This window comes from Phocoena sinus, chromosome 7, assembly GCF_008692025.1.
Source record: "Phocoena sinus isolate mPhoSin1 chromosome 7, mPhoSin1.pri, whole genome shotgun sequence".
Classification (NCBI taxonomy): domain Eukaryota; kingdom Metazoa; phylum Chordata; class Mammalia; order Artiodactyla; family Phocoenidae; genus Phocoena; species Phocoena sinus.
In genome coordinates this window covers 90,071,148-90,096,157 of record NC_045769.1, presented here as the reverse complement: position 1 = coordinate 90,096,157, position 25,010 = coordinate 90,071,148, and the positions used below count along the sequence as shown (strand labels likewise).

The window sequence follows — 25,010 nt, the reverse complement described above, 5'->3', positions numbered from 1 at the left end:
AGCAGTATAAAGAGCAGGACATGAAAAATAAACAGCAGATACAAAAGCCCTAATGGGGGAAAAAAGTGGGTGACTGAGGAACAGAAATAAGGCCAATGTATCAGAAATGGGGCAGTGAGGAGAAAAGGGGCAGAAGGTGAAGCTGAAGAGGGTGATCTTGCAGGGTAAGGTAATTATTTGGGATTTTACTCCAAGGGAATAGAAGTACATTTAAGCAGGGGAGAAACATGATATCATATACAAGTGGATTATAGAGAGGCAGGAGAATGGGTACATCAGGTGGTTATTTTAAAGGACCAGGCAAAGACGGTAGTGGTTTGGGATATGGTGATAGCAGTGAAGTGAATGGATTCCAGGAATATTTTGGAGGTAGAACTAAGAGCCAGGACTAAATGATAATTGGATGTAGGGAATGAAGTAGAGAACAGAATTATGGATGACTGTCAGTTTCTTGTTTTGGCATACTCAGAGTAAGGACAGACAGAGGGTGTGCAGGGAACCCATTAAGTGAAATGGGAAAAATGGAAGAGAAACAGATTTTAAGAGCTGGGAATTGAGTGTGCATGGGTGTGGATAGCAACTGAAAGTTTAGTTTTGAATTTTTGGATCTTGAGATGTTAAGACATAAAAAAGGAGATTTCCAGGAACCCGTGTGGTACACCAAGGTGAAGTTCAGTGAAGGTGGCAGAGTTGGAGACACGAATTTGAAAGTATTCTGCATGGAGATGATATTTAGATTCACATGAATGGAACAGATCATATGACAGAGGGTACAGAGGAGAAACAGAAGGATATATATTTTGATTTATACAAACATGCAAGTGTTATAATACAATTTATTTTTTACTAACTACTTGTAACTCTACAAATTCATGGTGTTTAAACAGTTCCACACGATAGGCATCAAATGTTTCATGTTGTGCATTTGATTTCTAAGGCTATTAGGCAATAGTTTATGTTTCATTGACTGTGGCCTAAACTGCTGATGCATGTTTCTATAGTATTATAATATAGTTACACAACAATTCCACAATTATTACAACTGGCTAATGTTTGAGTGCTTACTATACCTTAAATACTATTTTCAGAGCTTTATATAGATTATCTCATTTAATCCACCATGAGGCCATGGCTAAAGTTATCCATGTTTTACAGATGAGAAAACAAGCTTAGAGAAGTTAAATTACTTGACCAGGTTATATGGCCAGCAAGTGGCAGATGGAATTGGGAAACTGGATAGCTTAACTTCTGTTCTCATGCTTTTAACATCTAACTCTTTAATATCATGTCACTAAATAAAATAACAAAGGGAAAGCATCTGGTACTGGAGTAGGAACATGGTTGGTAATCAATAAATGGTAGTTGCCTTCTCTACCTTGGTAATAGAACCAACCCAAGGGACAGCATGGAGATTTGGGGAGAGAAAATGCAAAGAACTGGAGAGACAGTGACAGTCCAACAAATTTTCCTATTATCAGTTCTGACAACATTTTGGTCAGAAGTGGTAAAGTTACTAGTAAACATAAATTTGTTTTCATTATAATTGTATATAGCCTTGCTATTTTGCAATTCTTCCATTAATATGAATGATCCTTAGGTATATGAATTTGGTGGATATCTTGGAAAAATGAAACGATCCTCTGGAACAAAATTCAAAATGCAATTCAAACTTTCTCCTCTTTAAAAAAATTTATTATATCCATTTAAGGAAATGTGGAGTGATATAAACTAAGTGTTCATTATGACCTCAATTTTTGAGAGGTATATAATCTCTTATAGGATATGGGAATTACAAATATGAAATGACTGGAAGACAATACCACTTAGTAAGTATGTGTGCTAAAGGCATGTGTGGTCAAGAAGATATTGACCTTCTTGATGAGTAGGTTCCCATACAACTTAAGTACTAGACCTTCAAAAAATGTCATTAAATAATTGTGTCAGTGTTGAATGGTGGCAGTGCGTATGTTTCTGCATCAGACAAGCTTGCAATCAAATTTTCGATCTGTCACTGATTCCAGCGTACTTAATCTCAGCCTCCGTTTGCTCATCTGTAAATAAAAACTCTAACAGTACCACTGATCGGAGTATTTGATGAGGTAATGGATGTAAACAATTTAGCACACAGGATGGCTAGCACACAGAAACACTGGTGTTTACACAAGCATCCACACACATATTCAGCGAGAATATTCTTTTAAAGGCAAAATTCAAAGTCATTCCAAACTATTAAAGAAATGGAGAGACAGACACACACACACACACAGAGGGAGAGAAAGAATGAGAATTAATACTAATGTCAATGTTTAAATGTTACAACAGCATGTATGTGAAGGTGATTAGTTTTACAAAGTAAGCATGAGTCAAAGCCATGAGAAAAAAATTCAGAGGAGTAGGTCATAGAATAGGTTTATCTCACAGAATATCTCTAAAAAAATGAGTTTATATTAAAAAAAAAAGTTTTTGTTTCATTAGCATCTTTAGGAGTTTCCATAGCTCTGGTGGTGGGAGTATATCCACAAAAACAAGATCTAAATCATTCATTGTTTAACCACCAAATATTTGAATAAGTGACACAAACTGTTGGGGAAGAATAAAGATGAACATTAATATATCAGAGGACAATGTATTGATAATTGTTGAAGCTGGGTGATAGATACGAGGGAATTTATTTTACAACTCCTTTTATTTTGTGTATTTAAAAATTTCTAAAATAAAACTTTAAAAGTGTAACTAACCCAAAATTAAGTAAATAGATAATTTTTTAAAATGTACCAGAGAACATTTATAAAATCTTATTGTTGGGAATCTTTTTCTGAAAAAACTAAAGCTTAAGAATAGGATTGTTTTATATGAGAAAGTGCTAATTATCTGGAAATATCAGTACTATATATTGCTTATAAGTTATCATATGTAATCTGTTGCTAATTAAATAAAAAATAAAACAAAGGTTAATTAATATAAAGCTGGTAGGCTATTTGGTTAAGTAGTTGAATGCCTTTCTTGAAAACGATGAATATGAAATGAATTATGTGTCTCACTTCAAATTTAATTTTGGATGCACACAACTTTTCACTGACACCAGGTTGTTACTTATCAGCTTCCCTTTAAACGTAACATTAAAAAATTAAGATTATTTGAAGAAACAAGACCAACCTAGCATCGATTAAATTTATGATGATATCTTGACAAACAAGGTAAAGTAGAGAGATTTGCAAGTTTGAAAAAGATTAGGAAAAATAATCCCTGAAAACAAAATCCCTGAATTTGAGAGTCATAGGTAGTCTGAGTATCTGTGGATAAGATCCCACTAGATCTAGAGAACACTGTACTCCACACTCTGGATTGATGACCCAAAGACTTCTGAAACACTGTCTTTTGCCTGTATAACAAATAGAGAATCGGTGTCTCTCTTTTAACTTTCTACCTTCTTCTGCCTTATGTGGTTGCAGCAATTCCCAACATGCATATAAGTAACCCTGCAATTCTGCATTCTCTATATGTAGGTTTACCAGAAATAGACACTGTAGACTTTCAAATGCATGTTTCTAGCGGACAAAAATGTATGGCTTGGGACACTCTGAGGAATTATAAAATAAGTGGTCCCTTCATTTCTTCACTAAACATAGCAGTATTAAGCTGTTTCTTCTGCAGTGGTCACCAGAGTCCTATCTTTTGTTAATTTAGGTGGGAAATTTCCAATACTTTTTATAAAATACATGTTCTAGAATTAGTTTCCTTAAAAATATTCTTAACCTTGACAATAGTCAGTTAACAATCAATTTTAAAAGTTAATTTCAAGGATCATTGTTTCATAAAATTCTAGGCACTCTTTTGTACACTTTACAATGTGGTATTTTAAAAGAATCATTTTTCCCTTATTACTTTCTTTTTATGGTTAAAATGTATTAGCATTTCAATGACTGCATTATTTCTTCAAGTATACAAAGAGTGAATATCCCTTCTTACAGGACGTATGGAAATGTTCAAACATGATTGCTTTTAAAAAAGAGACTACAGTCTACCGATTCTATAGTTCCTGCATTCACAGGTTAGTCTGTATCAGGATTAAATTGGGTAAATGGACCATGAACAACTTGTACCATTATGGGCATGAAAGAGCTATTATAATCTATCAGGTCAAGGTGCAGAAGGTGAAAATAAAGGATCTTGGCAAAAAAAAAAAAGAGGTTATCTATAATCTTTAGGCCTTCTGAAACCAACAATGTTATTAGTTTCATTTAGAAACATGCCCAGATAAAATTAAAATTTTATTTAGATGTCTCACTAATCTTCACAATTACTATATCTGCTTTCACCAGCTGCAATGGTTATAGCAGAGTCCATTTATTATGACAAATGAAAACTAAATACCAGCAAAGAAGCAAGAAGACACCATGCAGTTACAGGAGCATAAAGGCAATGCAAGTTCAAGAACTGAAGTGAGTACCCTGTAGATTCTGAACTCCCTGGTGCTTGTTACTCCCTAATAATAAGCTTGATGTTTAGAGGAGATTCAAGTACTATTTCAGGTCACTGCAGCAATAAGTGTATTCCTTTAAAATGGAATGAAAGAAAAATAGCTCCTCCCTAAGATTCCCAATTTAGCATCTTCGAATAACTTGTCACTTGGGACACTGGGTCAAAACCCAGAATACTGTAGGAATGTGACATGATAGCAAACATGTCTCATAATGTAAAATGAAGGTCTGTGGATTCTATGTTGAGGAAGCAAAGTATTGATTAAAACATTTCTTTTTTAAGATTTGTTAAAAAAGGTCACAAAGACCTTGACTGCTTCAGAAGATCATGTGATGTAAACGTGTTTTATCGGTTTAATGTTATAGCCTGCTTTTTTTCTCAGCTGTGCTGAGGGAACAAAGTGGCTGGTTGCAAACTTTTTCTTTCATTCATTATTATTATTATAATAATCATTGATTATAATAATCATTATTGCCCATTAGCGTATTTTACTGCATACTTCACTCTTTAAGGTGTATCCTTGAGTTCTGGTAAGTTTCATGTAAAATAAAGGTCTATTCATATGCATTAATTTACTGAACAAGCACTTACTGAGCACAATTATATATATCAAGGGCAGTGAAGGATTTCATAGACATGGAAGCAACTCTGCCATCAGAAAGCTTATGATCTAGTAGGAAAGGTAACAGCATTTACACAAACTATATTTCTCGAAAAATTATCCAATGGGTTTATCCTAAAATAAAATTTTTCAAAAAAAGTTTAAATGTCTTTGGAGTTTAAATGTCTTACCTATTTCATCAATAATGTGAGAAATAGGGGAATACTTATTTTTACTAGTCTCTCAGCCTACTTTATGAAAGGTCCAATGTTTAAAAATGTCTATGAACTTTTCACCAAAATCTCCAATAAACCTGAAAATAAATTTTAATATTTGCACTACATTTAAAAAATTTAATTGCTATATTTTAAATTTAAGTTTACAACTGGGATCTAAAGGTATTTACATGAACCTCATATTTAACCATATCAATCCTTTATAAAATAATTTTTAATAATAAAAATTCTATCATATCATATGATACCCAAACCTGTCAAACTTTTAATTTATTCCTAGAGTTAGTGAATTGGTACTGCCATTTGAACTTTGGTCATTTACACCAGAAACAATTTTACAAGTGCTATTTCTTCACCCATTAAATAAAATTATTACCACTGTAATTATCTTAATTAGCCTCACAATTTCGTAGTAGCAATGGAGGACATCAACTTTCTCAGAAGCATTATCAAGTTTTCCTTCCTCAGAGGCTAGCTTCCTATACTAACTTTCAACTCTTAGAGAATATTTTACTTCTGGAAATCCCCTTATACCACTGAAATAGTGCCTGATATTTTCATTTAAATAGCATTTGTGGGTTGTGTGCCTTTTGCGTTTCTGTTTTCTTTTTCTCTTCTCAGGTTGCCTATTCCCCAAACAAGCTGAGATAAATAAGTTTATTCTAAGCATTGTCAGTTCCAAGCTATAGGAAAAGAAGCTTCAATTCCCAGATCTACTGCTTTGCTTGATCAGACTATTTTCAAGATTTTTATACACCTGTTTTATTTATTTGTTTTTTTCTCTCTGTGTGCCATTTGTTTTTTTGGGAAGCAGTTCTCCTACCATGTTGGTATACTTGCTAAAATTACAACTTTCTCCAAAATAACACTTTCCCTTATACAGAACGTTTCTCATGCAGATACGGTGCTGGTACAACACAGATAGGTCTAATAGGTGAAAAGTTCACACCAGTAGCTGTTACACTGAGGGTAAAAACCTCTGTTGATTATGGACCTCTGTGGGAAGTAAGGGGTCAAGATTGGCAATCTACTCGTAACGTCAGGGAGACTCTGTTTGAAAAAGGGAATTTTTCATTAGACACAGATGACCTCTTCCTAGTGAACTGCTATTACAGGAAGTAATGAGTGAAATGGGCAAAGCGTAAACCATGTAAACTGGAGGACATACCTCCAGGCTAGAAGATACAACTGCCTTACTTCACTCTGTATGACAGTCTCTAGGTCCATCCACCTCACTACAAATAACTCAATTTCATTTCTTTTTATGGCTGAGTAATATCCTATTGTATATATGTGCCACATCTTCTTTTCCATTCATCTGGCGATGGACACTTAGGTTGCTTCCATGTTCTGGCTATTATAAATAGTGCTGCTATGAACATTGGGGTGCATGTGTCTTTTGAATTATGGTTTTCTCAGGGTATATGCCCAGTAGTGGGATTGCTGGGTCATATGATAATTCTATTTTTAGTTTTTTAAGGAACCTCCATACTGTTCTCCATAGTGGGATGGACTCATATACACTACCAAATGTAAAATAGATAGCTAGTGGGAAGCAGCCACATAGCACAGGGAGATCAGCTCAGTGCTTTGTGACCACCTAGAGGGGTGGCATAGGGAGGGTGGGAGGGAAATGCAAGAGGGTGGGGATATGGGGATGTATGTATATGTATAGCTGATTCACTTTGTTATAAAGCAGAAACTAACACACCATTGTAAAGCAATAATACTCCAATAAAGATGTTTAAAAAAAAAAAGATACAATTGCTGCTCTGTTGATTGTGGCCAGATCTCCCTACTTTTTTGAAAGAAGCCAGAAATCCAGAGTTGTATACAAAATCTTTCAATATTTTAAATTTTGGCAACTAATTCAAATAAATGTCAAACTCTGTGGAAGGTAAAACAAACACAGCAATGAGAGTTGCCAGTTTGGAGCCTTGGTCTAGACAAGCTGCCTTGTCCCTTTAATTTCTGTATCTGAATTGAGGAAAAGGAAAACAGACAGACTTCCCAATCTATTGATTTCTGGGTCTTGGGCATAAACCAGGGCACAAAGCAGAGAGTGTGGGCCAGGAAAATGACTTAAACACAAGGCTCCCTTTTCTCTCTTCTTCTTCTCATTAAAGTCCCTCCTGGCTGACTCCCCCCTCGCCTTGGTCCTCCCTAGACTTTGTATTACTTAAAGGTACAGAGACAAAAAAAATTTCCTTTCTACCATCCTTTAGACTTGACAATGATTTTGGATTAACGAAATAATTACCAAAGAAATAAACAATTAACAGCAAGAGCAAAGCATTCCCATGTAGATGAGTTATATATTATCTTCCACATTTTCCCAGCTCCTCAAAACAACCTAATTATAAAGAAGTTATTATCCCTGACTTACAAAAGAGAAAACTGAAATCTAAGGGAAGACAATCCACTGTCTCTCTTCTGCTCTTTCACAAAAGAACACAGGGAAACAGTGGGGGCAATAACCTGAATTATACATTTGACCTTGTTTTCCAGAATCATGTGTCTTGTCCTTCAAATATCCCAGTAGTTAGCATCTCAATACTGGACTCTTTCAAGCTTATTCTAATATTCTTTCAAACTAACTCCAAGTATATACAAGTATCAATATAGATATAGGGTGAGGTGGTTAACATTGGTGACTGTTTGGACCAAACACTGTGGTTTGCAACCCTTAGAAACAATTACAGCATCTCTTTGGCAGGTCAAAAAGAAATTCATTAAATTACTGCTTAAAATAGAGTTACAATAGCTTCCAAAGGGGCTGAATGCCCACATTTAGAAAAAAAAGTTCTATCCTCTAAAAGTACCTATGTAAGCAATCCTATAACAAAATTCATGGTAACAAACTAAAACTGGTTGAGATATATCTATATTTATAGCTATGTATATATAGATATATGTACACACACACACAACTATGTATGTATGTAATTGTATATGTACATATAAACACACACATATATACACAACTATGCACAAGTATATATACACACATATTTACATGCACAAAATAAGCACTATGACTCATAATTTATGAGATAATAGAATTCAGTATTAATTTGAAAGATTATTTTCTATGCCAAAGTGAATCTGTGAAACGCAAACTTCTTTACCCATATCTTGGGTCCAAAGCGATGGCCCTGGGGTGTTCCATAGCTCCTGCTATGAGTGTAGTTCTTAAGGAACCATCTAGTTTGGCCACTTCGATTTGGTCCAGATTGCTGTCTATCCAGTATATGTTGCCTGCTATCCAGTCAACTGTTAGTCCTTCTGGGGTAGCCAGGCCATGCTCCACAACCACTTCAATGGCACTGACACCTACAAAAAAAGAGAAGCCAACACTTGCACCCATTCAAGGAACATGTTAAACACAAAGGAAAAAGCCTACTTATTAGCAATATGAAGTACTTAACATTAGATTAACCTTGAGAGATATAGTGCAAAAGTGTTACCTGGCACAGAGGAAACTAAGAAGGCCCCAAATTTAGAATCACTGATCTTTCCCAGCAGAGTTTTTTAATCTCTTAAATCCTTTCAGTGACAGTATAACAAAATTTTAAAACAACTCTGAGGCTAATAACAATGTTTAGGTTGCAAAAAAGTTATTTCGTGCTTCTGACTTTTTAGTCAGAACAAGGGATTTTGGAAATAATAATGATGTGCTGGTTAAAATTGGTGCAATTTAATTCAAACGTTGATCTTCAGGGGCAGAATAAAAAGAAAAAGTCCACCTGGGGTAACATGCATCATAGCTAGTCAGCACCCACTCTTTTTTTGAAGCATGCCTGATAAGATCACTCTTGCTGCATTTAACCTTAACAAAAGCCCCAAATCACCCACCTCCACACCATAAGCCAAATTTTATGGCTTGCATGTTATATATCCTGCAAGCCATAAGATGGCTTGCAGGATAAAACATGTTTGCAAATAAGAGAAGAAGGCAGTAGTGTGGTCTAAATAAAAATAAGCAATTTGGTAATACCCAGCACTATTCTTATTTATCCATTCCTTAATTTATTTTGGAATTAAATATATATATGTATATTTAAAAAACAATCCTTTTTCTAATAGGATCGTTCTTTATAATTTATGACATTGCCAGTGCTTTTGTTAGACTTTTTAATAGTGTGGTTTTTTGAACAGTTAACCATCTAAAGTCATGGATCTAAATCCATCATTTGAAGTCAGTACCTTGCAATATGACACAGTACCTTGCAATATCACGGATCATAATTATATAGTGTGTTCAAGTACTATATTTTTCCAAAATTGTATAGGTGATTTAAGGAGGAATTTAGATGGTGATAGAAATACCTGGCCTTTGGAATGCTACACAGATCTAAAATTTTCAAGAGAATTATTACGTATATTAATCTCAAGGCCTTGCTACTAAAGAATGGCCTAGATTGGAGAAAAGAGATGTCAAATCATGGGAAAAAAATATTTAGCTCATATTTGTAATCTTTGTAATAATTCATTATTACTTTGAATTATGCTGAAAGGTGAAAACCAAATAAAACACAAGCTATGTTAACTGACAAAAATATGACTACTAGTATGTAGGAGACAGTGCTTTTTTTTTCTTGTAAGTAAATTTCTTCACCGAACATGCCTGAAAAAGTTCACAACTTGAAAATGGTGTGAACGGTACAGGCCTTCACCACTTCCCTCCCCTATCTTCACACATACACTTCACATCCCTGGTTTTACACATATGAGGGAGAAGATGAAGAACCAAAGGCCAAAGATTAATCAAAATTCCTTCTGATTACAGCATACTTTTCTGGAATTTTCAGTTAGAAATCAATCTGAACGTTAAGTCAACATTGTAATAGATGTACCTCCACTTTCAGAAAGCTTGCCCCGGTATATTCTGTCTTCTACAACATCTGTCCAATAAAGTAAACTTTGATTGAAGTGAAAATCAAGTGCTATTGTGTTTCTCAATCCAGGAACAAGTAAACTATAGTCTCTTTTATGAAGATCAATCCTTCTGATCTCATGGCGAATTGAAAAGATGATGAATGCTTCAAAAGGATCTGAAAATAAATTTATTTTAATAGGCTTATGAAAATATTTATAGGCTTAGTAAGTGGAATAAAGTGCTTGAGGTCAAAATCCATTTAATTAAAAGTATAATTTATTATGTAATTTTCTCTCACTAGAGGAACAATTTCTTTTAATCCAAAATGTAAAAGAAACTTGAAAAACTTACGTTTATTTGTATTTATTAAAATAACATATAAATGTGTCTTTATTCTTTGAATTTTTATACACCTGATTCTGATTTTAAAATACAAGAATTGTTGCAATTCCAAGACAAAATGTAAGACTTTCTGTTTTAAAGTAGTTTCAGCTGACAATCTAAACTTCAGAAACATCACCATAGGAATTGCTAAGAGGTGAATAAAACTAACGCTGCCACTCTTAGCCCATCACATGACTCTAGATCCATAAACGAGAGAGATTCAACAAAAAACAATTATTGGGCTGATAATTAGTGAATACTCTCCATGAGGGAAGATGGTGGCTCTCTCTACAACCCAAGAAGATCATGTCTACAACTCTTCCCCTACTAGATTTTAATCCTGGACCAGGCCTGAGTAGGGAGAAACAGAAAAAGCTTTGAAAACAAATATGAGATTAAAGTTTTATATTTTTGTACCTAAAAGAAAGAATTTTTAATACCCCAAAGTTAAAAAAATTATGTTATCATTTTGAAATGTATTAAGTCCTATACCAATTATCATTGGACATACTAATATGGGTTAGACATGAATTCACTTGATGAATATACATTTTGAGGGAGGGATCCAGGTTCACAAAGATTTCTCCTGTTTCCATGTTAGTGCCACCCTTTTGTGCTTTTCTTTAGGGAAATTGGTTTTCCTATCCCAAGTCTATACATGTCTGTGAATGTGAGCTGTTATAATTATCCCAGGCCAAAGTGGTTGACTCAAGAGGTGGATGTGAGATCTAAGTCAGGAAGACGGGTTTGTAAAATTCCAGAGAAGTTTTCAAGCTGAGGGGAAAGAGTCTCTTTTCTTCTATGGTCACAGATTTCTCAGCCTAGTGTTGTCAGTTCATGCCCTTGTAGTTTGTGTAAGTCTTCTCATGGTATTGTAGGAGAAGAGAAAAAAAAGCCTCAGAAACAGAAGCAGTGATGACCAGGGGAGAGACCATGATGTCCTAAGGGCATTCAAATCTGTAGTTCCAACTACCCCTAAGACTAGCTCCTTCCTTCAAATACCCTACACACTTCTCATACTTTCAGTATATGAGCCAATGCACTTAACTCTATTCAACTTCATTTGAACTGGGATTTTGTCAATTGCAACCAGGTTTACTGTTCTTATTAATCTTATTTCCTCCGAGAGGTCTTTCCTGATCAGTTATCTAATAAAAGCACACCTCCATTATTCTATACCATCATAGCCTATTTATTTTTTTTGAGATACACTTTAAAATCAATATTTCCGTGTTTGCCATTGATCTTCCTCACTGGATTATAAACTCTCTTAAACAGGGATCTCATCTGTCTTGCTCATTATACTGTCCCTAACACCTAGCACCAGGGAATACATAGTACATACCAGGTCTTAGATTAGAAGGTGCTGGCTGCCTTGGTGGAGGGAAGTCACCTGCCATTTTTTTTCACTGGAGGTGAATCTACTTTAGGGAGCTCTGCCCAGCACATTAAATAAATGTGTTTTGAGTGATTTAAATGTGGAGAATCCATCCTAAGAGACCATCTGACAGCTAGCGTGGGAGAGATGCTGCCACAATCAGCAGAGTCATTTACTTGCCCTTCAGCTGATCACATAGTATAAGCAAGCCTGGCCATGACCATAAGAACTGTCCAGAAATCCTGAGAATTTGTGAGCAAACATTATGTATATTGTTGATATAATACCTAATATCATTTAGGTATTATGGATATTTATTGCATAGTATTATGGTGTTTATTGCACAACGTTACTGTGGTAATAGCTAACTGATACAAGATACCAAACATGTACAAAATAACCAGTTCCAGAAAGCTCCCAATAGAACAAATACTCATAAAATTTAAAATCCAAAATTTAGCGTTTTTAAAGTAAAAGAAAAAAAAAAAAGGTTGTGTTAGATGCACAGTTGTTTAAAAGAAATAATAACTAATTTTGGATCAGCAATCCTTATTTGATTACCTGCTTTGGCTGTGAAACAACTATTAGCTTAGAAACATTCTTTATCTTTTCAGGAATTAAATGTCCTTACCTGTAAAATGAGGTTAACAATAACCACCTTTCAATCTAACTTAAACTGTTGCTATCAGAATCCAATTAGATGACGTCTGCAAATTTGTTTTATAAGCTGAAAATCATCACAGTAAACACAAATGTAGCAGTAACTGTGATGTAGTCAGCAAGTAACAGACTTGGAGTCAGAAACTGGGGGTTGACAGAGCTCTGCTATCAAGTAGCTGTATAAATTTGAGAAATTTACTCAGACCCGCTGATCCTCAATATTTTAATTTATAAAGTGTATAACATACTAAGTTATCAGGATAATTGACAGTTAAAAGTGTGAATACTTAATAATATCTTAATAAATATTTAATAATTATTATGACTATTAAGTTCCAGAAATCGCTCAAAGGAATAAGCAAAAGAGATACTGGGTAAGAGAAAAGGTTGGATGATGACACACCAAAAATAGTCAGATATTTCTTAGCATATGCTGAAACTAGGGACATTACAGCTCTGAAGAGCTTCCCCTTCCTTTGGCTTATAGTTTGTTTGCCCTTAGTTAAGTAGCAAATTGTAGGTGCAGCAGCTACTTGCTAGAGAAGCTTATATTGAATAATGTTAAAGAACACAGTTTTTAAATCACAAAATGACTGCTTCTTCAAAAGTATCTACTTTTCTTACATACATAAATGTGTTATTTTATTTTTAGTATGCTAGAATGAGGAAAGCCTTTCTGAGTTTGATACAAATCATAGAAGACCTAAAGAAAAAAATGAATTTTGTTGTTACTGAAGAAATTGTAGGAGAAAAAACAATGTAAAAAATGTCAAAAGACAAAAGGCAAACTGGGTAAAATATCTGCAATATAATAAAGGATTAAATTATTTAATACATATGAGCTCCTACAAATTGACAAGAAAAAATATATGAATAACGGGGCAAAGGGTATTAAAAAGAAAATTCAAAGAAAGGAAAATATAAACAACTTTGAAATTTTAAAAAGTATTCAATTTCTGTCATAAAATGATAAATGGATTTTAAACCTATGAAAATATTTGATAAGACACTGTTTTGATTAAAATGTAGACAAAAGGCACTCTGGTATATTGATAACAAAAGTATAACCCCTAAGTAGCATCACTGTGCAATATTCCATCAAAAGTTTATATAGGGCTTCCCTGGTGGCGCAGTGGTTGAGAGTCCGCCTGCCAATGCAGGGGACACGGATTCGTGCCCCGGTCCAGGAAGATCCCACATGCCGCAGAGCGGCTGGGCCCGTGAGCCATGGCCGCTGAGTCTGCGCGTCCGGAGAGGCCACAACAGTGAGAGGCCCGCGTACCGCAAAAAAAAAAAAAAAAAAAAAAAAAAAAAAAGTTTATATATATATTACACTATTTGATCAAGAAAGTCCATTTGTAAAGATAGAGTTGTACATATGATAATTTGCAGATGAAGATGGAAATCCTTTGCAATATCATTTCTGGTAGCAAAAGATTAAGCAACATTGATATTCCTCAATAGATGGCTGCATAAATAATGTATGATAGGCACAGGGTGTAATATTATAAGGCCACGTAAATGAATGTGATTAATATGCATGTGCTGATGTGGAATAACTTCCAATATTTTGTAAGTTGAAAACAGCAAGATGTGAACCGTGTGCATGATATGCTACCATTTAAGTTAAAAAATAAAAGATTTTTCTAGACCTATGTGATGGTAAATCACAGAATACATCTTAAAAGATTAATGAAGGAATGCTGTTACTTCTGCCATGGGAACTGGTGATGAGTTCAGGAGTGGGAAGAAAACTAAGTTTTACTTTATTCTGCATAGGTTCATTTTCTTTTTAGCATTTGCATATATTTCCTATATAAATTAATTAGTTTTCTGAATGAAATTTTAAACTAGTAATAGAAGAAATTTCATATCATCTTCTAAGAAATACTCATAAATAAAACGAGAATTGTTTGGGCATGACATATATGCTGAGCATGGTAATTCAGCATAACAAATACTGTAAAACATGCTTTCCCTTCAGGAGAATTCATATTTAAGAGATCGTTTACTGCTCTTACTTTCATGCTCTATTTGAGAAAGTATATTCTCTTGAACCAAAAATTATTGCCTTCTCTGTTACAACTGAGTAGAAAGAAATTTCATAATAGAAGATCTGGATTCTACTCTTGCCTCTGCTAACAATAAAAGGCCATCACAAAAACTGCATAGGTCTAGATGTCTTGATTTTTTAAATAAATAATTTTGGTGATGTGTTTGTTCTAAAATTTTATTTGTGAATAGTCATAAAATATTAATTGCCTTATTAATAAATTAACATTAATATTAGCCAAAAGAAACTTCAAAGCAAACAGCTTTCATAGAAATAAAAAGGCTCACTATTATATGATAATATGAACAGTTTGACAGATACAATATAACTCTTAAAATAGTATATGCCCAGGGCTTCACTGATGGCGCAGTGGTTGAGAGTCCGCCTGCCAATACAGGGGACACGGGTTCGTGCCCTGTTCCGGGAGGATCCCACATGCTGCGGAGCAGCTGGGCCTGTGAGCCATGGCCGCTGAGCCTGCGCATCTGGAGCCTGTGTTCCGCAATGGGAGAGGCCACAACAGTGAGAGGCCCACATACCGCAAAAAACAAACAAACAAAAATAGTATATGGCCAATAATAGATTAAAAATATATAAAGCAAAACTTGACATAATTAAATGGAGAAATTAATAAATCCATGATTATACTGTGTGAGTTTCAACCTTAACCCATTCAAACTGATAGAAAAAATTATAACAAATATAATGAGAACCACAAAATAAACACAAAACTCAACACACAGGAAATATATAGAAATTGGTGCCATCAAAATAGAAGGCATATTCTCTCTAAGTACACATGAAACATTTAACAAAATGATCATGTTCTAGTCCACAAAGTAAGTCTCAAGAGATAGCAAAGAATCAAACTAATAATGAACACATGCTCTGAGCACAATGAAATGAAACTAAAAATCAACAATAAAGACTGCTAAGCTCCTCATATGCTTTAAACTAAAAATAATTACTAAACAATTTCTTGACTAACAGGACCTCAAATAGGGAATTCAGAAATAGAGATATTATGGCATCAAATGTGTAGATTAAAAACCATGAGACAATTAAAAATTAATGATATAGAGAATAATTTCTAAATGGTGGAGTAAGGACTTCCCAAAATTTTCTCCTCTTTAAAAACAATGAGAATACTAGCAAAATGGTCAAAATTATCTTTCTTCTAAACTCTAGAAATTAACCAAATTCTAGTAACAATCCAGTGAGTGTTTATTAAGAAAAAATGCTGAATATCATTGAGAACAGCAAACTTTGTAGCATTTTAACATGCATCAATCCCAGTTACTCAGCCATTAAAAAGAATGAAATAGGGCTTCCCTGGTGGCACAGTGGTTAAGAATCCACCTGGCAATGCAGGGTACATGGGTTCGAGCCCTGGTCTGAGAAGATCCCACATGCAGTGGAGCAACTAAGCCCACGTGCCACAACTACTGAGCCTGTGCTCTAGAGCCCGCAAACAACAACTACTGAGCCTGTGTGCCACAACTACTGAAGTCCACGCGCCTAGAACCCGTGCTCCGCAACGAGAAGCCACTGCACTGAGAAGCCCACGCGTTGCAACAAAGGGTAGACCCCACTCACTGCAACCAGAAAAAGCCCGCACGCAGCAACAAAGACCCAACGCAGCCAAAAATAAATAAATAAAATAAATAAATTTATTAAAAAAAAAAAAAGAATGAAATACTGCCATTTGCAGCAACATGGATGGACCTGGAGATTATCATACTAAGTGAAGTAAGTCAGACAGAGAAAGACAAATATCATATGATATGTTTACATGCAGAATCTAAAAAAAAATGATACAAATGAACTTATTTATAAAACAGAAACAGACACACAGACTTAGAGAATGAACTTATAATTACCAGAGGGTAAGGGCTGGTGGGGGGAGGGATTGACTGGGAGGTTGGGATTGACCTATACACATTGCTATATTTAAAATACAGAACCAACAAGGACCTACCGTATAGCACAGGGAACTCTGCTCAATATTCTGTAAAATAACCTAAATGGGAAAAGAACTTGACAAAGAATAGAAACATGTGTATGTATAACTGAATCACTTTGCTATACACCTGAAACTAACACAATACTGTTAATCAACTATGCTCCAATATAAAATAAATATTAAAAAATAAATTAATATAAAAAAACAAACATGCACCAATCATGTCTCCCTTTCCCCAGCTTTGTGGCAGCCTTGGACACAGACAGCCCAGAAACCACCAGAGGGGACAGATGGGTTTTGGAGCTCCCCCAAAAGCCCAATCTCCAGGGAATTGTTCAACGGGGAAAGAAGAGTGCTTTCAAGATAATTGTGCTGGGGCTTCCCTGGTGGCACAGTGGTTGAGAGTCCACCTGCTGATGCAGGGGACACGGGTTCGTGCCCCAGTCCGGGAAGATCTCACATACGGCGAAGCGGCTAGGCCCGTAAGCCATGGCCGCTGAGCCTGTGCTCCGCAATGGGAGAGGCCACAACAGTGAGAGGCTTGCGTACCGCAAAAAAAAAAAAAAAAAAAAGAAACTGTGCTGGATTTCCACATGCAAAAGAAAGAAGATCAAACTTCACATCATATATAAAAATTAACTCAAAATGTAGTGTAGACCTAAATGTAAGAGCTAAAACTGTACAACTATTAGAAGAATACATAGGAGTATATCTTAATGACCTTAGATTAGGCAATGGTTTCTCAGCTATGACAGTAAAACACAAGCAACAAAAGAAAAATAACAAGTGAACTTCATCCAAAAAAAGAAAAAAAAAGAACTTTTGAGCTTCAAAGGACAACATCAAGAAAGTGAAAAGGTGAAAAAACAACCTACAAAATGGGACAAATTATTTCCAAAGCACATATCTGATTAGGGACTTGTATCTAGAATATGTAAAAGACAATTATGACTCAAAACTAAAAAGATAAATAACCCAGTTTAAAACTGGGCAAAGGTCTTGAACAGGCATGTTGTCTAGGAAGATACACAAATGACCAATAAGCATAAGAAAAGATGCTCAACGTTGTTAGTCATAAGGGAAAAAAGTCAAGCACAATGAGATATCACTTTGTACCCACTAGGATTACTATAATAAAAATAAGATGGACAGTAAAAGCTGATGGAAATTGATTGTGTAGAAACTGAAGCCCTCGTGCATTGCTGATGGGGTTTTAAAATGAAGTAGCCACTCTGGAAAACAGTTTGGCAGTTCCTGAAAACGTTAAATATTGAGTCACCATATGACCCAGCAATTCCATTCTTAGTTTTCACCCAAGAGAAATGAAATGCATGTCCCCACAAAAACTTATACATAAATATTCACAGCAGAATTACTCATAATAAGCAAAAATTGGAAACAATCCAAATGTCCATCAACTGATAAATGGATAAACAAAATGTGGTATATCAATACAAGAGATTTTTATTCTACAATAAAAGTAAATAAAGTACTGATGTATGCTAAAACATGGTTGAACATTGAAAACATTATGACAAGTGAAAGAAGTCAGTCAGAAAAGACCACATACTCTACGATTCCATTTTTATAAAATGTCCAGAATAGGTAACTCTATAGAGACAGAAAATAAATTAGTGGTTGTCAGGCCTGGGGTAGCGGTTGATGGGGAGTGACTTTTAATGCCTGTGGGGTTTGTTGAGAGGGTGATTAAAATATAATAATATTAGATAGTGGTAATGGTTGTATCGCTCTCTAAATATACTATAAACCACTGAAGTGTATATCTCAATCTATCTGTTATAAGAAAAAAGAAATATGGTAATAAGTGTAGAAATTTATAAAGAGTAAAAAACTGTACATATACTGTTTTTAGTTCACTGTTAACTAAAAATCATATATTTTTTACCTCATTCAGATTAATCTGTATAACTATCCTCAGCTCTGAAAACTTTTCCATCTACATAAGGAAAGACAATGTAACATTCTGACAATTTAATGTTTTCCTTCTCTGTGTATTTGTGCTAGTTGAATAAAGTTGAGAATTCATGCATTAAAAATTAACATCTTATTTAAACTCAATAATTCAGAAAATATAAAAAGAATTAACGCAAAGGAATTAGAAAAAATAAAATAACTACAGCAACTGATAAGATAGATTATCAAAAAAACCCAGAGTCATTTGTTTGAAAGATTAATAAAGTATAGATAAACCTATGGCAGGACCAATACATATACAGGTAGATATACATATACATATACAATATATGTACAAACGAACAACAGAAGGAATGAAAGTAGGAAATAATTAAGAATATATAAAATAAAAAGATAGAGTGAGGTATATACTTTAATAATATATGAAAATAGGTAAAAATAAGACTTTTTCTGGAGAAATGTTACCAAAATTTCATATATTTCACAATTTTCATATATTTCAGAAGAACTATAAAATAATTTGATTCAACCTCCACTCTGAAAAAAGCATAGGTGTAAGGGACAGAAATAAGCTTATAAAACAGACTGTTCAAAGGCATCATGGGAATCTGAGAGCACACAGTACATAGAGACGGCCTGGATCTTTGGAATGGCTTGTAAAAGCTCTTGCTTTGGAGTCAGGAGGAATGAAGCGCAAAAGCTCTTCTCTAACATCTCTTTACCACAAGGCTCTGGGCAAATGAAGTAACCTTCTATGTCTCAGTTTCCATAGGTATAAAGTCAGAGAATTAATAATATCTAATTGGCTTCTTGTGAGTTATAAATAAATTACCTATGACATTTTAGATGCTTGATAAATGGTAGCTATCAGTAATATTATAATTAAATTTAAGAAATTATTTATATGGAGTTTGGGATTAACATATACACACTACCATATAGAAAATAGATAACCAACAAGGACCTACTATTGTACAAAACAGATAACCACAGTGAACTATACTTCATATTTTGTAATAACCTTTAAGGGAAACAAATCTGAAAGGCATATATATACATATATAAAACCGAATCACTTGGTTGTGCACCTGAAACTAACACAACATTGTAAATCAACTACACTTCAATAATAAATAAATAAAAATAAAAACAGAAAGAAAAACCAGAAAGGAAAAAAAGAAATGATTCATAAAGGTGGGAGTTTTGAATAGAGTATAGGATTCAGATTTCCAGAGAGAATGTAGAAGAAAGATACTGTCATACTGAAAAGTCATAGATGGCAATGAGCAGCGTACATGAAGGAGGTGGTAAAATGAAGTCATATATGTGAAAGTACTTTACATTCTTGGCCATGATGCATTTATTATCATTACTAATGACAAAACCATAAATAATGTGCATGGAGTGGAAACCCACAGTGGAAGACAATGAAACATCAGATTGGAGAGATTAAATGAACAAAAATGAAGAAAGCCTTTAATGTCAGGCTGAGGATATGAGGTTCTTTTCATGAATAATGAAGAGTTACTTCTAAAATCATGGATGGAGACTGATATGTAAAACTCTCACTTTATTAAGATAAATAAAGGAATGGATGGCCAGATTGTAAACCACCACAGCTTCACTGCCCTGATCTCTTCACCTTTATCTTCCATTATTCCCCAAGGTAGCCCATCTGCTTAACATCACTTTATTCTTTACTATATGTATGAGCTCTTTTCATCAATTCTCATCTTCCAGATCTGGATTACCCTCTCCCTTTTCAATAAAAATATTATATTCCTTCAACTTTTTGATATTTTACTTCTCGCAAACTGTAGAAACAAGAGGATGATAAAAAATAGGCTGGAAAGAAGACTGCCATGATCATTACAACTGCCTGGACTGTGCTGTGGCACAGACGCTTTTTTTTTAGAATTAAAGTTTGGGTGCAATAAAAAAATTTTGTTTAAATAAATAAAAAATGGAGTAAATGGAGCTCCAAATCAACTATAACTCAATAAAAAAATATAAAGTAAATGGGGCTCCAAAAAATAAAAAAAGTTTGGGTGATGGACACAGTGTACTGCTAGGTGATCATTATGTTTACGCAGTTTTGTATTTACATCCATGATCTCTTTCTTTAAAAAGATATGTTTTAAAATAAATACATTTATAAAAAAATCTTTTAAAAAATGAGCGATTAAGAACAAAGAAATATATTGGTGGGTAAATCTAACCTAATTCAGGCTAAAAGAAAATAAAAGGGAGATGCTACAATGTTCTTTCCAATGTTACTAGAAATATGCTGCAAATTTGTAAGTAGGCTACTACCAAACAGCAAAGGAATCAGAGATAGAAAAGAAATGCAGTCAGTAGCAATAGTCTGAGTTTTCATAAGTAAAAAGAAAATACTTCAGAGAAAGGTGATTAATAAATTATGTATTAAAGAGGGAACATGTAAGGCACTGATTAAATAAAGTATCCAGGTACCCAAGAGAAGTGAGATTTATTTTTATTAAATAAAAAAAAGATTATAAAAACGGTATTTTGAAAATAATTATAGTTAACTAATAAGATGTTAAAAGTGAACTTAGAGAAAATAGAGTAAGTTCAGCAATTCAGCCAATGGCAGAGTGTAAAGAATTTAGGAAGAGATGATTAGAAAGAAATAAGAGAATATGAGACAACTACAGAGGAAAATTCAGGAGGAAAAAAATGGGCGAGTCATGCTTCTAATTTGAGGCATGAAGAGTACTATTATTTTTTATTTTTAAAATGTCAAGAAGAATAAGCACAGATATTGCATTCAACAAAGAGAACACATTTTAAAAGGAAGCACTCTGCTTAAGAATGATGGGGAAAAAGAACAAAAGAAGAGCAAGAAAAAAGAAATTTTACTTTTAAAGTCCAATAGTCAATTCATTTTTATTGAACTGTGAATCTGCTGTAGGTTTTTCATAAAGAAATGATATGAATAAAACACAGAATAAATTTTTTTATGTATGAAAATTGGTTTAAATCAAAAATAAGTTTTAATACCTAACAAAACCTCTATTATCTGTAACAATATAAATGCTAAAAATGGTATTTAATACACTGTATGTTGAGGAAGGGATAAATTACCAGCAGATTAAAGTTTCCATGTAAGAAAAGCTCTGTACTAACTTTAAAAGGTAAAATATACTTTTGCTTCTCTGTCAAATTATAAACAAAGCCAGGTGTGAAATACAGCAATCTTAACAGTGAGAAATGATATGGTACTATTAGAGTTTCTTTCTAAGCTGAGGGTAGAAGGGGTCAATTCCATTAGAAGAATTATCTTTGCACCTGGTAAATTATATTCAAATGTTGAATTGTTCTAATATTCAGCTTGAGTTGTGATTGATTTCACAGAGTACAAAGCCACTATAATAAGTCAATCATTTTGTCATCTGTATCCAAAAGCCAGACATAGAGCCAATTCTCATGTAAAACATGATTATAAATATATCTGAGGTCAAAGTTTGATCTATCATTTCCCTACTCCAAACATGTATATGAAATGGCTATTTTTATTACAACAAACTGCTGTTTTTTTTTCAGCTTCTCATGCCAATTACGTTGTGCAAGAACTCTGAAGGAGAAAGAGTTAGATAAATGTTTGTGAAACTTATGCTTCTAGGACTCAAATTTTAACAGCTAGGAGAAAACAACTACAAGACAACATTTGAAATAAAATAAGAAAATAATTTAACATTCTCTGAAAAAAATCATGTTTTTAATTGCATATTATTTTATTGGATACTATGTAAAACACAAGAGAAAAATCTATAACTTGATTTCTGACTTCAAGATGCTTATTACTTTATTGGAGAAGTAAAGAGCAAAGGAAGAAAGAATATAGAAATTAAAAAAGCAAATTAAAAATGTGACCACATATTTTCTTGGACAAATTCTAGATATAGAAAGGAGAAATAAGCGGAGAGCAAGAATATTTGGAAGAAGACTCTATTAAAGAAGAAAGATTTGACCTAGTAGGTTTTAAAAAATATCCAGGATTTTTAGAGACAAAGAGGGAAAGTACAATGTAAGTAGAAGAAACAAAATGAAAAAAGTTTATGATGTATGGGTTCTTAGGAGCCTGATGAAGCCTGGGTACTCCTAATCAGAAATTTTTAAAGACTACAAAAACAGTAAGAAAACAGTAAAAAAAAAAACTTTACATAGAAAAAAGTATCAAATATATTCAAATACAATTATCAAAATTAAAAAAACCCCAATTTTTGATGGAGTAATATATGTACTTTTTAAAATTAATGCATTCAGTAACAAGATTGAGCAGTGGGTCTAATGACTCCCATTATTGAATTAGCAGTGGTTTTCAAAGCCTGAACATAAGTGATATTTTGCAATATTAGCAACAACTTTAACATGGTATGAATATGCCTATCACTTCTATTGGAAACACAGTCATAGCTGCTGCTAAGCACTGGTCTGTGGTATACATTCACAACTGAAAGAAATGTTAACCTTCAGTGAGAAATTAAAGAAAATAAAGGTGTAAAATTTTCCCTAACAAACTTCATGGACCCCTTCAATTCTATCCATGGACCTGTAAGTGTCCTGTGACTCAAATTAAGAATCTGGAGAAGACAGTGGGAAGCCACCATTCATTAAGCACCTAATGGGTATAGGGCACAGCAAAAAGTGCTTCATGTTATTCTTACAGCATGTTGTTGTAATGGGAATTGATATTTGAAAGATGAGAAAACTAAGGCTCAAGGAGTTTTAGGTAACCTGCCTGCAGCCACATACGTAATGAATGCCATTTATAGGATTAGAGTTCAAATTTCAGATTCTATAGCCTTTGTTTGCTTTTCCTACTGTGGAATATGATCTAGAGAATCAGCAGAATGTCTTAAATGGACAATCAGAAGATGAACACAGCCAGAGCAAGGAGTTGTTTTCAAGAGTAGTCGAAATACAGTTGGAAGTGTGGGACAGGGCCAGTCTTTGGAGGGTTCTAAACATTCAAAGAGAAATAAAAGTAAATGCTTTGGAGCAGACAAAAATAAGCACCTAGGGAGGAAGATGACAAAAGCAGTTATTTAAGGAAAAGATAATCAGATGGACTGTAATGGTAAAGGATTATTGTAGTATTTTCTGTCCAGAAGATTTTGAAGTAGGTCTAATATGACACATTATACTTAAATGCCTTTTCTAAAATTAGTTGTACCCATTATTGATTTTCTGAGGTGTTTTTGCATTTTTTCTCAATATCTACTCTTAAATATAGCAAGATACACAACACACATACACACACACATATCACTTGCTATTCTTAAATATAGCAAAACACACATCTACTTACTGACACTTGTGCAACTTTCACCATCCACATCCAGCTTCCACCCTTCATAACATGAGCACTTGACTGTGTGCTTGTGTTGCTCACACACTTGACTGCACTTCAGATGGTTGCTGCAATAATCTACAATTTCACATGTTTTATTGTCTCTGCTGAGTTGAAGTCCTTCAGGGCAAGAACAGACAATTCCTCTTCCAGGAACAACAGAACAGTGGTTGCTACAGCCTCCATTGTTCAGTGAACATTCATCTATAAAAGGAGAGGAACAGATTATAGGGCATCATCAATTGTTTTGCTCAATTAAATACTAATCACTGAACTCAATTCTCTAAGGCTAGAATTAGAGAAAGGATATTATAAATGAATGGAGAAAGCACTCTTTAGATTTTTGTCCCAGAAGTTGGGGTAGAAATGATGAAAGAATTCATCTAATGACCAAATAGAGTTCTATATGACAGAAATTGGGAATGGAAGATTTTCATTTCTATAAATCTTTGGAGTACACTTTGTTTTACTCCATAGAAGTAAAGTGAGTTCAATGTTTCCATTATTACTGGAAAGATTATGCTGAGCCTTTTAGCAGTTATGCAAAATCAGTTTTTGAGGGCTTCCAAAAGGGACTCACATACACTGGTGATCTGAAAATCTGACTTATCTCAGTGTTTATAAATAAACAGGCATACACATACACATGTATTTATTATATCTATATATCTTTTTCTACACCTATAGTGTGATTTATAATAATAATCCAGAATGGATTAGTTTGTCCTTTACTGGCTACAGATATTTATTTATTTACTTTTATTTTCTTAGATATTTATTTTTAAATTAGGTAAATTATACACTGTACTTCATATATTGGTTATTATTATTAATTCAATGAGGGCATGGAAACATAATAAATAATACACAAAAATACTTGACCTGGCATTTTGGCTGAAATAATCAGCAAGTAGACTGTTGTATAAAGAAAGAGAACTTCTCTTTCAGGGCACTTATAGTTAATAATCACACATTAGATATATTTATTTATCATTCTATTTCATCACAAGATTGTAGGATCCATGAGGGTATGCAAAATATTCATTCTGTTTACCATGTATATCC

General features: G+C 33.9%; 1 protein-coding gene across 1 annotated transcript in view; it reads right to left on the bottom strand.

The window, feature by feature from the left end:
- The window catches only part of LRP1B (LDL receptor related protein 1B), a 1,461,391-nt gene that overhangs the window by 625,147 nt on the left and 811,234 nt on the right, over positions 1 to 25,010 (bottom strand). The window contains 3 exon segments of the mRNA XM_032636635.1: positions 8,448 to 8,652; positions 10,176 to 10,373; positions 23,904 to 24,149. Of these exon segments, the coding sequence (XP_032492526.1) occupies positions 8,448 to 8,652; positions 10,176 to 10,373; positions 23,904 to 24,149 (649 nt within the window).